A 17,699-nucleotide genomic window follows, 5' to 3' on the forward strand; every position below is an offset into this window, starting at 1 on the left:
AGATTATGAAAATGCAAAGGTGATGGTATTAGCTGAAAGTCTTCATTTTGAAATTTCCTTAGTTGGCAAAATAAAAGTTGACATTCCTGTATTTTTTTCCCTAGTCCATGACATCTGTAATGTGTGTGAACCTCTCATCTAGCCTAGCTCCATCACTTTGCAACTGAAGAAGTTGAGGCTAGGAATGGCAGTCTGATAGAGCAGCAATCCTCAACCTTTTTGGCACCTGGGACTGGTGCTCCTATGAGAATCTAATGCCTGATGATCTGAGGCAGAGCTGAGGCAGTGTTGCTAGTGTTGGGGAACGGCTGCACATACAGATGAAGCTTTGCTGGCTTGCCTACTGCTTACCTTCTACTCTGCGGCCTGGTTCCTAACAGGACACAGACTGGTACTGGTCTGCAGCCCCAGGGGTTGGGGACTCCTGTAATATAAGGATTCAAAGGCTTGAGGAAGTGTTCTATGTGTGAATGGTCATTTGTGGGATAATATTTGAGCTCTTGCTACCAACAATTTACTATGCAAAATGTTAAATGTTTTACATTTTACACTTATCATACCCACAAAACCATCTAGGAGATATATTTTTCTTGTCCCCTTTTTATGGTTTAGGAAAATGAGGCATAGTAAGTAAGTAACCTACTCATGGGCACACAATTTAGGAGTGACGGAGCCAGGATTTGATCTCAAGCACTCAGGCTTTAAAACCACACCTTTAGACACTATATACTATCTCCATGTATCACGGACACAAACTCTCTTGCTCACCACCTATTTCATGAAGCTTTCTCTAAAAACCTAGAGCAGTAGCAATTTCTCCCCAACTTTTCATGAACGTATTTTCTTCCATCAGTACCTTGTAAACTTCGTTAACCACTCTGCTAAATGGAACCTCCTGCTTGTACTCTCTGTACACATACAATTTTTTTTCAATGTCTCCATTTGATTACTCATATATCAAAGATGTTTTGAAAGTTTTCTGATATCAGTATATGCTAGTGCCTTTAGGTTCTATTCTAAAGAAGTCTCAATGTCTAAGAAATTAATCTGTCTGTTGAGATACCAAAATCCAAAGGCAGCTAGCCTGTCAGTCATATCATTTCAAATGGGTGAGGGTCTGGAGTGCTGTCCTTCAGTTTGCTGATCTATACTGACATCACTGGTGCTCAAACAAAGAGCATTTTGCTTTATAAGGTCTAGGCAAGTGTAAGGTGTCATTACATCACAAGCCAGTGTGAATATCAGCTGTGCTGGAAACAGGGACATGGCCAAGGACTAAAGAATTAAAAGGGTAAGAATATAGCATTAGGTTTGTTTTGTGTGTAGTTAGCAATAGAAGGGATTAAATAATGGACCACACAGAGAAGCTGAAAAATTGAAAGGCAAAGATGACATAGATGTCGTAAGGTCACTCATAGCTAGAAATGGCTTCAACACCACCTCATGCCTAAAACAGGCATTGAATCTCAAAGGCCTGCACAATCTCTGTAGAGAGATTCTCAAGAATTGTCCTTGTGTCCATAGGAGGGAGTCATAGCCTGTTTTCTTGAAATCAAGTTTAGAATTTGTATTTTCCCCATAAGCCTAGTCTTTGGAATCACAAGACTGGAAAGGAGGATATTAACAGGTTATTTGATAAGTGATATGATCAGTTAACATCCTTGCTGGATAGGTTTATTGTGCTTTTGAAGACCCGAAGGAAAAGTGATTCTCCTACCTGTTTAAGAGTTGATACTTTTAAAATCCAAGTTAATATTATGTTGCAGTTAAATCTTGATCCCCATGATGTCATTAAGGGCAAAATCTTTTGAACAAGCTGGTGTTCAGTTTAAAATCTAGAGGACCAATAACGGAATCAAAAGAAATAACTTCATCATAGAAGGAGATAACTTGCTGTGCAGTGCCTCTTTCTCGGCGAACAATAATTTTGCAGTTATTTTCTTTAAAAAAGAAAAAAAAATCAGATAATCCATGTTTTCTGCAAATGTGAAAAAGTGTTGGGCATCAGTTGCATGGTAATAAATATGACTGTACTAACATTTAAATGTGAGAAAGTGGTGATTAAAGAGCATGGCCTTTGGCATCATACGGATTGAGGTTTGAATCTTACCACACTTTCTAGGGTGAGGTTGGGTATCTCAATCACTGAGCTTCCCCTCAGGGATCATAATTTCCTATCTCAAGAGTGTTGTGAGGGTTAAATGAGATGATCCATATAAAATACATACTTGGCGTGCAACAGACTAAGCCATTACAAACAGAGACCCTCCTGGTCTCTTTCAGTCAGTTATTGGCCTAAGACAGGCCTGAATCCTAATGCTTCCTTTCACCATCTAGTCACCATGACCAAAATTGAAAAATCCAAAGGTGCCACAACTTACTTGAATAACCGTTTCATGCACACACATTGAAGATTTGGGCACCTGCCTTCTGACTGGATCCTTCCTTGGCTTCAGCTTGTGCAGAGTTTTCATAAACACTAGATTTCCAGATAATTTACAAAAACTCTCAAGGCCCACTTTTGGATTGGGAAGGGAAAGTGAGTGAGGTTTAAGCAGTTCTGCGGAGAAGGGCCAGAAGAACAGAATGAATGACCACACCAGTATCCTATGCTCTGCGCTCTGGCTCCCCTCCAGATTGGAGCGTAAAGCTGGAACAAGAATAGAGCGGCAAGATTTAGGAGCCTTGGAGCGTGTTTGCAGGAGGACGAAGGGGAAGACCGATACCCCTCCTTACAAGCCCCTTTTACTCAGATACCTCTCGGCCAAAAAAGCCCCAGTCTTCGGAGACTCTTCAGAGAGAGCCGACTGTCTCAAACACTGAAAGTATCTCAAAACCAGATCCTAGTCTCTACTGCCACTAATAACGCCACGAACGCGTGCACCTGCGTGAGCTACGTGCGCGCACGGGCGCGCGCACGCACAGGCTACTGGGATGCCGCCTTTCCCCTCTGGGTCTTCCAGTTTCCCGGCATGCTTCGGGCCCGCCAAATGGGAGGGGGAGACACAAGATGGCGGCAGCCGCGAACTCCGGCTCCAGCCTCCCGCTGTTCGATTGCCCGACTTGGTGAGTGGCGGGGCAACCAGGGCTGGAGTTGCCTGGCCTAAGCTGGCCTGGGCTGGCTAGGCGGCTCATTTTTCGCAGCGAGCGGAACGCCTCAGAGACCTTGGGACTGATTGAGGGAGAACTGCCCGTCGGGCCGGCGGCGTGTGGAGGAACCGGGAGTCTGAGTCCGGGCCCAGGCACTGAGGAAACCCAGAGTTGGGGGGCTCTGAGGCGCTTGCTTAGGCAGCCCCAGAGACAATCAGCCGGTTTCCGGGGCGCTTCGGGCCGTGGCCTTGAACTTACCCCAACTCCTGACTGAATGCCTGGTGCTCTTGTGGAGCATCGTACCTGCCCCCCTGCTCTCTGTCCCGAGCGCGCACGAGCTAGCTTCCCGGCCCTAGCCGAACCTCAGAGACCAGCATCCCTCTGTTTTGCTCCATTCCTGGTCCGGGACTTGTCTTTCGCATACTGGGAGCCCCCTGAGGGCAGGGACGGCTCTGACCTACCCCTGCATTCTCAGCTACCAGCGCGAAGCCGGGCACAAGTGGGCACCAGTAATTGCTGCAATGAACCCCTTTCATGCTTAAGCAAGTTCTTGGGGATAATGGAATAATTTAATTTAGTCTTTGGGTAGGGTACAAGATGAAAAATTATGAATTGCCTTGCAAGGAGACCCGTCTGAGAGCTATTTCTGCTGTAACACCTCACTGTATTTACGTGTTACTCCTCTCTGCCTCCCATTATATTGAAGTTCTCAAGGGTAAGGATTGTATGATACATCTTTATATTCCCAGCTTCTTGGCCTGAGGCGGGCGCATAGTAGGAGTTTAGAAAACACATTTTGGATGTAACATTGCTTTCACTGTTTCCTGGACAAAATGGGTTTTTGTCTAATGCATTGTCTTTTCAACAACTGCCATAGAGGAGTTGGACAAGATTGTGAGATGACTATGTTGCATCTTCAATTAGATGGACCGATAAAATGTTTTTTGTATGCAAATGTAGGTGCTCTGGCAAGGTCCTTTTTTTCAAACTTCAAAGGACCAAACACAGGAAGCAAGTAAATATATGGCTATTTTCTGGGGCTCTTTGCACTTTTGTAATACCCAGTTGCTTCGGTCTACAAATTTTGTGTCCATTTTGGTTCCTTACTGCATTAATTTCAGAAGTTGGACTAGGGCAGTAAACATTTAGAAGAGGCTGTTCGAGATCACCTTACAAAGCACTGTGTTATGTGCATTGACATATGTGTATCCCCCTTGAATGCTGTGGTTATAGGAGTATCAAGGAAAGTTCCCTTAAACATGCCATTGTAGAAAGAACTGTTCAAGGGTAACGAATACCTCTTGTATTTGTCGGTACCTGGTTTCATACTGGATTGCTCTGACTTCCTAATTATGTACCTCTTATTTGGTCTCAGAGCTCAGGACGCTACCCTCTATTTTATTCTGTGATGAGACTAATCTTGATCAACCCTAAACACCAATTGATTTATTCAGCTTTTATACGGTATTGGTTGTAGTGGCAAAGCTTATATTCAAACTCAGGTGATAAGACTACCCAGCTGTAATACTTGCACTCTCTCTATGCGGCTTTCTTTCTGAGGTAGATATAAGTGTTAAAATATAGGTTTCTTTGGTGCTGCTCTAAATACAGATCCACTAAAATCTGATTTAGAGCAATTGAATCACTGGGGAAGTAAGTGTCAAACTTAGAAAGGAGCTGTAATAACAGTAAAGTAGATGACATTTCTGCTTGAACATGAACTAATTATAGGCTGGTAAGAGAGCTGCATTGTCGAATAGGACAATGATTGTAAATGGCATTTACAAACTCATTCTGAAAATGCTTTATGCACTCTTTTTCAGGGCAGGTAAACCCCCACCTGGTTTACATCTGGATGTAGTCAAAGGAGACAAACTAATCGAGGTATGGAAATGCATGTCTCTCCTTTTTTCCCATCACACTAAAGATTTTGCCAGTGACTCACTTTTCCACCCCCTCTCCTATGCTTTGTTTTCCAGCAATGCTACTTTCGTTCATCCTGAGTTTTTTTTTCTATTAAAAGCACATGGTGATATAACACATTCAGACCTCTTATTTCCCACAGACACCCAGTTTTTTGTGACTTCTCTCACCTTCCAAATGAAGGGTTTAATAGATCATGGACCTGTGGGCCCCAATCAAACTGGAAGCCCTATAACTTAGTGAATTCCCTCTCTGAGTACATGAAGTTGTGTGGAAGGTGCAAGATATGCAGTAACTGAAGAAGAAAGTGAATGATGTAGATCGAGTTTAACTTTTAAGTTGCTTTTATGATATTCAGGCTCAAGTCCTTTAAAGATGATAGTAAACTAAGACATTTACTCATAAAAGAGAACGGAATGGTGATAAAATTCATTCATTTATTCAAAACATTTATTGAGTGCTTGTTATGTGCCAGTCATTGTGCTGGGCATAGGGCTACAACAGTGAACAAAACATGGTTCCTGTCCTCAACTCCTCTGGTGGAAAAGACAAAAAATTACATGGCGATAATTGAAATAAGTACTGTAAAGGAAAAGTTTAGCAGAAGTCCAGCTTTTATACAAGTCTCTAGAATGAATACCACCTAGAAAGAACTTTAAGAGAACATGAATTTTGATTAGCTATTAGGGTGTGTAAGTTTTTCTTTTTAATTCTTATGGTACCATTTATTTACCAAAAAATGATTATAAAGCCCACTATGAAAAAAAAAAAAAGCCCACCGTGACCATGGAGTTGTGAGTCTTCGGGTCTTAGACCAATTTTATGTTTGCTTTCTCAGATAGAATTTAAGTTCAATGCTCCACCTTTGAATGCAGTTGTTTTTCTTTGGTGTATATAGTAAAAACATCATTGAAAAGCTTTCTGTGAGATCTCCTGAAGGCTGTTCTATAAATATATTGTTGTCACTTCAAGATGTTGGAGAGATACCGAGGTATTTTGCAAAGTATTAAGACATGAGTTGTGATGAATTCTTTTATTAATTCATAATTTTCTTAGTCACTCAGAGCCCCTTTGTTATGGCTTCTTCTATCTTAAAAGTTATAAAATGTTAAGATTATTCTTTGAAATAATTTTACTAAGTTATCTGTAAAATCTTTTTTTTTCTCTTAAAGGTGAGGCAACCCTTACTTGACCTTACAGATTGCAAGGACTTTGTCAGCTTACAATCCCTTTTTTTTTCCCCACCTACAGCACCTGGTCTTCCTAGGTGGTCTTTCATCCAATTACTAACCAGACCCGACCCTGGTTAGCTTTCGAGATCCAGTGGGATTGGGCTTGTTCAGGGTAGCATGGCCGTAGACTGTAAAATATTTTTTACTATAGACTTCCACAGATATAAAATATTGTTGCTAAATAGCATGAAGCTTTGAAGACATAGAGGGCTGTTTTGTTACTAGTATTTAGTAAATTTTCAGTTTTCAATAAGAAGAAAGACAAAGAAGGCCAGCCTTAATGCTATGATACTCCTTTGTGAAATGATTTATATTTTCAAAGCTCTAAAAGTTGTCAAACGTCCCTCTGATTACTGGTTTCCATTAACTGATACTGTTCCCTTTCTTTCATTGTTCTGAGGTGTGCTGAGTTGCCATACACAATTGTTGAGTTACAATCTTTAGACATCACTGTATTGTTTCTAAGAGGAATAGACCTGAGATGTGCATATATTTAAGGATTTAGGCAGCACTTGATACTAACCGAGCTATCTATATCCTAGCCTTGTGTCCAAGGCTTGTGATATGTTGTGATAGCTGGGTTTAAGAAGTGCAATATTAAAACAAAAGCCATGAGTCTTTTAAGCCCAGTGTGTAAAGTCACACTCTGAGTTATAACTCAGAGGCACAACTAGCTAGTCAGGAAGTTGTGGCTTTAGTGATTATTGAAAGACCAATGCATTATTTCATTCACTTCGACAGAAGCAACATTGTCCAGATGTTAACAGATTTCCTTGATTCTAAGATATACTGTTTTACCGCTTTATTTTCATATTTGTGTAATTGAGAGGCTTTTAATAATGAATGTTATATATTTAATTTGGAGGCCCCTTTTCTCTTTCCCCCTTAATTTCTGGCATGTCTTTAGAACCTTAGAATAATAGAAATTTGGTCAATGTTATATTAGAACCCAGGAGCTGGTGGTCTTATACAGTGTTTCCTTGAGACTAGCCTTGAGCACTGTGGTTAGCAAATTTAAATTTATAAGGACATAGTCTGTGTGCATATAAATAGAAGTGAAAAAAAGTAGTGAGATTCAGCCTGCATAGATGTTACCTAGAGAGAATAAGATGTTGAAATTTCAGAGCTCTCAATTCTAAAGGAATGTCATATATAACCCAAACCTTAAAATTTGGGTCTAAGAAGACATGGAGGTGATTGTCTTATTGAGCTGTCAGGTTGTTATTAAATTTTGGTGCTGTCTAGCAGTACGAGCCTGGAATAAGTTCTGCAAGCAGCAGATGGATATCACTGGACAGCGTTTCCCAGAGATGACCCACATACCTATACTGGTTGAACTAATTAAGCCTTAAGGCTAAGCTTGAAAGAAACTGGGTATGTTATTGTTTAAAGAAAAATTAAGAGTGTGACCCATTGTACTTATTCACTTCTTAAAATATTCCTTTCCATATGGTGGTACTATTTTTTGATGGCAGGTAGAGTGCAGAAAATATATAATGTAGTGGTTGAAAGGGCTCAGAATCTGAAATCAGACCTGGATTTCTAATCTAGCTTATAAACATCTAGCTGTGTGAACTTGAATATGTTAATTGATTTCATTATGCCTCAATTTTGTCATCTATAAAAATAGGAATAATAGTACCTACCCACCTCGAAGAGTGGTTGTGAAGATGAAATGACAGCATAAAACTCATAGCACAGTGTGTGGCACGTAAGCGCTCAGCAGTCGTTACTGTTATCAGTGTATGAGGCATAGTTCTGGTTTTATAAGGAGAACACTAAAGCATGGGGGCAAATAATAGCCCACTGTGAGTTCAGTAACATAACTAAGAATGAAATACAGGCCTCTCGATGCCTGCCTAGTTTGGTACCATACTAGCTTGACTGCTTCTTTACCCAGCTTTGTGCTGTTTTCTCTCAGCGGTTTTAGAGTATAATGGGAAATGTGAATTAGAGCTTAATGAGACCTTATAAAGTTTTTTTTTTTGAAGGAAAAACATCATATATTTGAATAAGGGTTATTCTTCAAAATAGTCATATTGTAGACTATAAAAACTGGAAGAAGTGTTAGTAAAAATTCATTTTGAGTCCTTCATGTATGATAGCCAGTCTACAACCAGTCTGTGTGACAGGTTTTACTGATCTAGGATTAAAAGAAAAATAAGGACAGTGTAGTGAGTTTTTCATAAAACTAAATTCAGCTCAAAGAATGGTCCTTTATCTTTGCACTTCCTACTTATTTGCTGATAAAATGACCTTTTATAAAATGATTATGATGATACTCATTAGTGGCAGTTTGGCAAAATAGCAAGTTAACAATGCTGTCAGCCCCACAATTTTTTAGTAATAGTTGCTGTTCTGTGAAATCCTCTTTTCTGCTTTTATATCGGTGTATTACAGTAAGTCCTATAGGTTCTTAGAACGTTGGCAAAATGACGTGTAATGAAACCAGTTTTATCATAGGCTAATTGATATAAACAAGAGTTAAGTTCCTGTGGCATCTCATCACTGTTGTAACAGAATGATGTTGAATGATATGACATTATTCGAGGACCTGCTGTATACAATTTAATTTTTCCAGTGCCACAGTTGTGGCTAGAAACATTTTGGAGCTCTTAGAATTGTTTCAAACCCATGGCATTGTTTAGAATATTAATATTGCAAGTCATTCTCACCTGAATTTAAATCCCAGATCTGCCACCTAACCAGCTGGGCTGCCTTAAATGAGTGATTTATCTCTCCCAATCTATGTTCTTTAACAATACAGGTGATACTTATTTCATAGAGTTGTTTTGAGGATTAGATGAAATAATACTTAAAATGCCCAGCAATAATAGTCCTTCGATAAACATTTATTATCTCCATTCTTTCCTCCAAACCAGGAAATCTTTGCCCTATGAAGTAGTTCCTTATTGGACACAGCAGATACCCACTTAGAGTTAACTCATTTAGATTTAGAGGCTCATACAATGATGTATAATGTAATTCCGTTTCCTAAGAAGGGTTCCATGGGGCTATGATGACATGATAGAATATAAATATGTGTTTCTACCTCTTTCCTTTCCTAACCAATTGATAATATTCCTTTGTATATTTTCCGAAAAGCAGCCATTACTTTATAGATAAGCTTTGTATTCTTATTGTCTTCTTGATCTAAAATTAAGATCTAGTAAAATTTCCAGTGGATGGAAGACATGTTTTTCAGGCCACTTCATCTAATAGAATTAGGACAAATTCTTTTTATATGAACACTAGGCATTTGACCACTATATTTGGAGAGATTAATTGCCATCTACTTCTCAAAATGTTAGTAAATTATTCTGAGCTCTTTATCTTGAAGAATAATAGGAAATAATGTTTGTGTTTTTTGTGTGTTTTTTTTTTTTTTTTTTTTTTTTTACCATGGCAAAGAATTTTGTGTACTCAGATCCTCTACTTATTTGATTGGAAGAATTTTTGCTAAACTCTGTTGAAACAAGATTTAAGTAATATGTAATTTAATATTTATTTAGAAACTGATTATCGATGAGAAGAAGTATTACTTATTTGGGAGAAACCCTGATTTGTGTGACTTTACCATTGACCACCAGTCTTGCTCTCGGGTCCACGCTGCCTTGGTCTACCACAAGCATCTGAAGAGAGTTTTCCTAATAGATCTCAACAGTAGTAAGTAACTCGCATCTCATTCCGTCTCACACATTCCTTTTTGGGCAATGTGAAAATGCTCTTTGGGTTTTTTCAGTTTCAAAGTCATGTTTTATTGCTCATCGAGGATGACTTGTATATTTGGTTTTTAAATCAGCCCTTCTCTACTCCTATTTTTCTGAAACAATTGATGACTGGAGAGAGAAGAGAATTTGGGGGAACATTATCCTGGAGGAGGTAATAGGTAGATACAGAGGACCAAAAACAGCACCCAGGAGCTAGGGATTATGGGTATCTAAGTGTTTGCAGGACCATGATAAATTATGGTTCAATTTAAGCAGAAGTTATGATTAGCTCCATTAATGTAGTAGAGTAGTGGCATAGGACATTTAAAAAAATACTTATTTTGAGCAAAATTTAATTTTTTAATAATGGTTCTTTAATCCGGCAACATTTTGCTTTGACTGCTAATAATATCAATTTTAATTTTATGAACACACTCCAACTAATAAGATTTTCAACTTTGCCAAAGATAATTCCAGAAATGCAATTGAGACTTAACCTCATGGAGCCCTGAAGTTTGTTCATTTTTCCCATGCATAAATACAGTGTAAAATGTAAAGGATCCTGCTTCCTGGGCTGACTGTGTTCTACTCCTTGCCCCCTCCCCCAGCACACACACACACACCCACCCCAATCTGCTTATATAATGGTTTTGGAGAGCCTTATCTCACAAGTACTTACTTGCAAATTTATCTCATCTTTTCTCTCCATTTTATAACATGCAGAATGCAGACATGGAAAACTATTCAGACTCTCCAATAGGATTTTGGCTTGCCTTGGCATTGATATTGCACCTGTTTCAGCCAGCCTCCTTTCTTGTCCTGGGGAAAACCCAAGCATAACTGCCACCGGGGCCTATGTTCCTTAGACTTGGGGCTGGTGAGGTCAGACCTCAGCGATGCCTTTCTCCTGCCTTGGGGGTCATGGTTATTGTTGGGTTGGAGCCATTCCTGCTGGACCCAGAATGGAGCCAAGCCTGTCTGGCAGCAGAGAGAAAGCAGTGGTATTTGTTATGTGGGGTAACAGCGGGTCTGAAGATGTGTAAGAAATCCACTGAAGAGATTCAAGACCCAGTGAAGGAGTTTTCCTTTTCATTGTGACCCATGACAAGGGATGCAAAGTGGACCCAGTGTCATTTTCATTTTAAAAAGCAGAACTGATATGCTGGGAGGAGCTGCTCTCCCTTCTACAACTCAGGTTGGTTTGTTTTTTTTTTTTTTTTTCTCTCTTACACGTCTGATTTGGTTATTCCCAGCACACGGCACTTTCTTGGGTCACATTCGGTTGGAACCTCACAAGCCTCAGCAAATTCCCATCGATTCCACAGTCTCTTTTGGCGCATCCACAAGGGCATACACTCTACGTGAGAAGCCTCAGACATTGCCCTCAGCTGTGAAAGGAGATGAGAAGATGGGTGGAGAGGATGATGAACTCAAGGGCTTACTGGGGCTTCCAGAGGAGGAAACCGAGCTTGATGTAATTCCAGTCTATCTCATTATTTTGTCTTTGGGGAATCTGGTTTTTGCAGTATGTGTCTGTTCTTTATATCTTGGAATGTCAATGACTTAGCAGCAGGAGATTTTCTTGAGCCCAGTGACAGGCCTTTGCCACTTAAGCAGTATAGTGTGGCCAGCTGTGACATACTTTGAAGAGCTGTGTTGTGTGGATTTGGTTATGTATGACCAGGGGTAACAAGGAGACTGGGTCTCCTGCCCATAGACCCTCATGATCATCTTGTGTACCTTCACTGGATGTTAGAAGCCAAGGCTGGGAGCTAAATTTTTCTACAGCTGCACTCTTCAGTGTGGTAGCTACTAACTACATTTTAAGTTCTCAGTAGCTACAAGTGGCTAGTGACTTCCATGATGAATAGCACAGATAGAGAAATCATTCAGAAAGTTTGATTGGACAGCACTGGCTAAGACTGAAGTTTTCATTCATTTGCATTGCTTTTTTTTGATATTGTCTAAATAGCCCAGGAATCTTCTGAGTAAAACTAGACTGCCTTTGTTCTTATGGGCCTGGCTGCCTCAAAGGCCATAAATTTTACAATATTTAATTTTAAAGTGCTAGTTATTATTTTCTAGAGACTGTAGTAGTTTTTGATATGGTTGTCATTCTTTACATGTCTGTCCCCTGCACTGGGGTGACTGGTCTATTCAGGTAGACCACATGCAGGCATGTCCTTAATCACCCACATGCATTTACTATTCTAGTACCCCAAGGCAATTTCTCAGTCTTTAGGAAGAAAAGTATCATGGATATCTTATAATTTAGAAGTTATTTCCTTCTAAAGAAGTAGCCTCATAGCCAGAGGCTTGATGGTAATCACTCTTGCTTCTTCCATGCTTCTCTGTCTTTAAAATTCAGTATGTTAGTTCCTCCCTGGGTCTTCATTTTCAGGACATTTGAACTATCTCAAACTGCAATGCAGGTTGGAATCTAGAGGATCGGGAAGAGGCAGCAGTGCTGAGGCTGCCTTAATCATTGAGATGGGTGAATGATTTTGAATAGAAATGGAGCCATATGCAGGGATTCGGAGTGACAAAATATTAATGCCAAATGTTAAATGCACTTGCAGTGTCCTTATGAGTTTTAAAAGAGAGAGCTACTGGGAAAGAAGCTGTCAATTATCTTTTCTCAACTCTGTTCTCTTTAAAACAATTCTTGAAGTTCCTTACAGTCACATTCCTTTAATTCTCAGCATGAAGACAATATCTTTCTTAAAAACAATAACCTAAAACGTAAATGCAAGGATGTTTGTACATATGACCTGTTTTCAGCTCCTTTTGAATATCACTGCCCCAGTAGTCAAAGAGGGTGTTCCACATTCTATTAAAGGCGACTTGTTAACATTAGCAATCTAGGGACAGTGATGGATCTTTTATGAATACAAAAGAGAAGTCTAGGGAGGTCAAGGTTAGTCCTTAATGCTTTCCTCTTTATTTAGTAATATATTCTCCTTCAAATTCTCTCTGTATTGACTCCTGTCTTTCCTCTGTGAACCCTGCCGTAGAACCTAACAGAGTTCAACACTGCCCACAACAAGCGGATTTCCACCCTCACCATCGAGGAGGGGAATCTGGATATTCAGAGACCAAAGAGGAAGAGGAAGAACTCAAGGGTGACTTTCAGTGAGGATGACGAAATCATCAACCCAGGTGAGTTATCTTCCTAGTTTCTTCTGATGAAAAAGCTATCATCTCAGAGAGTAGCATACAGAACCTATAGGGCAGTTGTAATGTTTCTCAACAAAGTTTAAGATAACAGGCGCTATATTAAGGGGAGATATTTTTTACAGTTCGTTGTTGGAGTACCCTTCCACGCTCAAGCATTATCCAGTTGCAATGTGAAAGAAATAGCTAAAGGAAATACCCATATATTTCACTATACAGAGCAAGGGTATCGTTCTCCTCTGCTGCTCCAGTATATCTTTGTCATAGTGGAGGTTTAAATTAAGTATACGTGTTTGCTCTCTTTACCTCTAGACAGAACATTATTGTCTTTATGGGGTCCTGAATATGATTGGTAACTCTAAGATTGGAGAACTTTCTGCTTCCTTTTTTAACCACATTGAAGACTTGCCTCTCTGTAAGGAAGTAATTTATAGGTGGTTTGTATAGAAATGTCAGCAAGATGAGAGCATCAGTTTATGGGAAGGTCACTAAGTTTACCACTTTGTTCCATCATTCAACATTATTTATCGGGCTCATGTTATCTCAAGGACTCTGGTAGATGGATGACATAGAGCTGGGAGATACAGTTTATACAGCAGTCCAAAGCACAGGCCTATTTCTGGCTGCTTGGACTCAAGTCCTGGCTCCTCTACTCTCCACTAGGGTGACTGGGCAAGTCATTTTCCTTTTCTAAGCCTGAGTTTGTTTTCTTGTCTATTAAATGTTTATTGTAGAAATTTAACTTTAGTTGGTGAACGCATAGTGCAATATACATATAACGGACATATTATTGAATTGTACATTTGAAACCTATATAATTTTATTAATCAGTGTCACCCAAATAAATTTAATTTAAAAAATGTTGATTGTAGTAGTACTTACCTGCTAGGCTTTGGTTTTGTGGAGGTTTTTTTGACACCAAAAAGAGAGGGGGTGTGACCTTAGAATTTAACACAATCCCAGCATACAGTAAACACTTGAAATGTTATCTGTATTTTACTTTTTTAATATGAGCTGTGATTGCTTTGTTCTCAGTGAGCCCTATACCCTTAATCCTTCCAGTAGAGTACCAGACTTACCCTTCCCTCATGACTTTTTGCAGAGGATGTCGATCCCTCAGTTGGACGCTTCCGGAACATGGTACAGACTGCAGTAGTCCCAGTCAAGGTAGGAAGCACATTGTAACAATATTTGAAATGCCATACAGTCTGGTTTAAAAATCCACTCTTTTATTTTAGGCAAGTGTTACATGTGTGCTTAATTTTAAAACACATTCTTTGGTCGTCTCCCATTTTTCATTCTATGGAAATACTTTTTTTCCATCTAAGTCTAGGGGATCCTGGAGGGCCATAGAAAGGCTGCAGGTGACCAGCCAGCTTGATGTTGCATGTAAATTGTGGTGCTATGTGAGTCTGTAAGTTTACTTCCTAGCAGCGTTCAGGGAGGCCCATATTTTTTTAGCCTTTCCCTTCTGACTCAGTGTAAACTATCAGGTGAGGAAGAGACATTGTTGTATTTCTGCATGGCACCTCTGGCTTTAGTTGTGCTTTTATTTTGTGAATGGGAATGGCACAGGTAGGAGAGCCAGCCCAGGCCTGGGTTAGGTTTAAAGATAGGTATGTTGAAGAACCAAGATGTGGGTGTTACAGAGATGTTCTGATTGCTCAACCTGTGGAGGAACTACCTGACAGCTAGGACTGTCCAAAGGGAATAAACAGCCCCTTGAAGGAGTGAGATTTCTGAAAACGGAAGTACTCAAGAAGTGATTGAGAGATGCTTTTTCAGATATGCTATAGAGTTTATTTTTAAAAATCTTTAGGATATATTAGACTAGATTGATAAGAGGTAGCAAATTCCTGGTTATTCTTTACTTAATCCAAAAGGAGTGGAGAAGTGAGGGGGATCTTTCATGAACTTACTTTAGTGTGAAAGTACAAGGCGAAAGTTTTTTGTGCAACTCTGTAGTGTTCATGTCACATTTTCCTTTGAGCTCTTTTGTATCCTTGAAAATGTTCTGTTATCGTCAGTGTACAAAACCAGCCGACATATTTACTTTCATGTTTTATTGTGATATAATTTGTGTACAGTAAAACGCACATATTTTAAGTATACTATTAGCGTTTTGTACATCTGGGTCACCACCACCATACTCAATATAAAGATTTCCATCACCCAAGAAAGTTCCTTTATGTCCCTTTGCTGTCAGTTCCCTCTCACTCCTAGCCCCAGGCAACCAGTCAACTGCTTTCAGTCACTACAGATTTGTTTTGCTCTTAGATTGTTTAAAATTTGGTGCCCAACATGACAATACTTCTTATTTTCTCCCCCCAAAAAAGAAAAAATTAAATACCTAGAAGGTAGTAATACCATCTGTGATCACCTTTGTTTCCTAAAAGGGCATTTTAACAACAAAAAAAAAAGAGGGAGGGATATTACCTTAGGTTAAAGAATAGTCACTTAAACTGGATAAGTTTTCCTTTATGAAAAATCTTATATTCCTCATTTCTCGGTGTAGCATAAGATGGAGCCATCATGTTGGACGACCACTGTAAGATCTCTCCAAAGCCTGAGATTTCAGGATAGCGAAATAGATTGTCTGGGAAACAAAACAAGTTTGCAGTTTAGGCACCTTCCTATTTTTCTAGGGCTGGAATAGAAAAGGCTAATTAGCACCACTCTGTTGCCTCACTCTTGTCTCCTTTATTCCTTGTAAACACAGAAGAAGCGGGTGGAGGGCCCTGGCTCCCTGGGCCTGGAAGAATCAGGGAGCAGGCGCATGCAGAACTTTGCATTCAGTGGAGGACTCTACGGGGGCCTGCCCCCCACGCACAGTGAAGCCGGCTCCCAGCCGCACGGCATCCACGGGACAGCACTCATCGGTGGTTTGCCCATGCCATACCCGAACCTTGCCCCTGATGTGGACTTGACTCCTGTTGTGCCATCAGCAGTGAACATGAATCCTGCACCAAATCCTGCAGTCTACAACCCTGAAGCTGTCAACGAACCCAAGAAGAAGAAATATGCAAAAGAAGCTTGGCCGGGCAAGAAGCCCACACCTTCTTTACTGATTTGATATTTTTGGTCATAGAGAAGGGAGGGGTTGGGTGGGAACTGGGTGGAAGGGTGATGGGGGAGCTAATGAACTAGGGAGAAAAAATTTCCATGTGTGCAGTATCATCTTTCAGAATGTCTTCTGGGGTCCTAACCATGTGATATTAAAGTGGGGGGTGGTTGAAATATCCCATAAAGACCTGTCTTCAGAACACTTTCAGTGTAGAGAAATGTTTTATATATCCTTTAAAATAGGGTGCCTTGGCTCTTTCCCAGGCCTTCCATTACCTCCTTTTTCTTTTCTCCTTCTTTCTAGGATCATTTTTATTTAAAGTCATGTACCCCGGGGAGAGACTCCTGGCCCTCAGGTTGAATCCAGAGCTGGGAAGGTGACAATTACATCACCAGCCTTGTGGGCCCAGCAACCTAATTTATATTTACTATCCTCACAAGTCCCAGATAGCACACAGATCTGAGGTTGATAAAAAAGAGGGTTTAGAATTCTTCAGATAAGCTAAGGTTTCAACTCAAAAATGTTTTCCTGGGTCAATGGTTTTGAGGTCCAATAGTTAGGCTTTTCTCTTTTGCCCTTTCTGTTGGAATGAGAACATTTTGATTTTTGTCTGTGACCAGTGCCATAGACACAGATTGATAGTTTTAAGCTTACTACTTTGTTTGAACTTTACCTGTTTTTCTCGTCAAACCTGAGTACTCTACTTGCTGAAGTTTCTCATTTGATGCCAGAGTACTGTCCTCTACTCTCTAAGGCTTGACTTTCTTTTTCAGGTGTGTTATGAAGGCAACTTTTAAAGGATATGACCAGTTAGAGCAATTCCAATTAAAAAGGAAGAGATTTTTACTTTGCAAGTAACTGACGTCTCTAAGAGGGCATGTTTAGATGGTGGTTTGGCGGTTCTTTCCCCCCTTGACTGAGAGCTCTCATTATCCAGAGCTCCAAGACAAGACCTGGGTAACAAACGTAGGAGATGAAGGTAGGAAACGATAGGAGCTTTGTACAGAGATTTGTACATTTGTGTAATAGGCCTTTTCACGCTTTATGTGTAGCTTTTTACCTGTAACCTTTATTACATTGTAAATTAAACGTAACTTTTGTCATTTGGGTGCAGTTGTGATTCAGTCGCCGTCACTGATTCCCACTGCCATTAGGGAATGTTTGTCAAAGGTACAGCTATTGGGCTTGGGAGGTGATGCTCTCTATTTTATTACCACAGATAAAGGTGCCCCCTGACGAAGGCAGAATTCTAACTAGAGATTCCAGTCCCCAGACTGAAGCCTCACTGAGCAAAGTGGGTTAAGATGTGCCTGCTGCCTTTCATCAGGAGGCAGGACCACAGACCTGACAGGGGAGACTGAGCTTTGGGGCACTTGTCCTAGGGTGGATGTGATTTAAACCTGGTCACCCACTCTCTGGTTATAGCTGCATGCATTTGAGCTATAGCTCAGGTGGCACAGGACCAAAAGGAAGCTAAAATTGAATAAGTTTAGAAGGGGTTTCAGC

The 17,699-nt window shown here is 40.2% G+C and overlaps 1 protein-coding gene and 1 non-coding gene across 4 annotated transcripts; both read left to right on the plus strand.

Annotated features, from left to right (window-relative positions):
• Positions 1–2,942: 2,942 nt before the first annotated feature.
• Positions 2,943–17,296, plus strand: PPP1R8 (protein phosphatase 1 regulatory subunit 8). Of its 3 annotated transcripts, XM_016132018.2 has the most exons (7): positions 2,943–3,066; positions 4,914–4,974; positions 9,758–9,911; positions 11,209–11,429; positions 12,970–13,114; positions 14,232–14,296; positions 15,849–17,296. In XM_016132018.2, exons 1-7 carry the CDS (start codon positions 3,011–3,013, stop codon positions 16,200–16,202), a joined length of 1,056 nt encoding a protein of 351 aa, XP_015987504.1. In that variant the 5' UTR covers positions 2,943–3,010; the 3' UTR covers positions 16,203–17,296. The 3 variants fall into 3 exon arrangements, with proteins under 3 accessions (XP_015987504.1, XP_015987506.1, XP_015987505.1); XM_016132020.2 differs by lacking the exons at positions 2,943–3,066; positions 4,914–4,974 and adding an exon at positions 6,265–7,619; XM_016132019.2 differs by lacking the exons at positions 2,943–3,066; positions 4,914–4,974; positions 9,758–9,911; positions 11,209–11,429 and adding an exon at positions 9,945–11,150.
• LOC118606506 lies at positions 6,752–6,917 on the plus strand. Its single transcript, XR_004952470.1, has one exon.
• Positions 17,297–17,699: the final 403 nt, after the last annotated feature.

Source organism: Rousettus aegyptiacus, unplaced genomic scaffold (genome assembly GCF_014176215.1).
Source record: "Rousettus aegyptiacus isolate mRouAeg1 unplaced genomic scaffold, mRouAeg1.p scaffold_m13_p_1, whole genome shotgun sequence".
In the NCBI taxonomy this organism is placed as follows: Eukaryota; Metazoa; Chordata; class Mammalia; order Chiroptera; family Pteropodidae; genus Rousettus; species Rousettus aegyptiacus.

Bases quoted from the DNA above. Each gene is read 5' to 3' on its own strand.
- PPP1R8 (XM_016132018.2), top strand. From the start codon at position 3,011: ATGGCGGCAGCCGCGAACTCCGGCTCCAGCCTCCCGCTGTTCGATTGC. The intron at 9,912-11,208 runs GTAAGTAACTCG...GGTTATTCCCAG, and splicing joins CCTAATAGATCTCAACAGTA to CACACGGCACTTTCTTGGGT. The intron at 14,297-15,848 runs GTAGGAAGCACA...TTGTAAACACAG, and splicing joins CTGCAGTAGTCCCAGTCAAG to AAGAAGCGGGTGGAGGGCCC.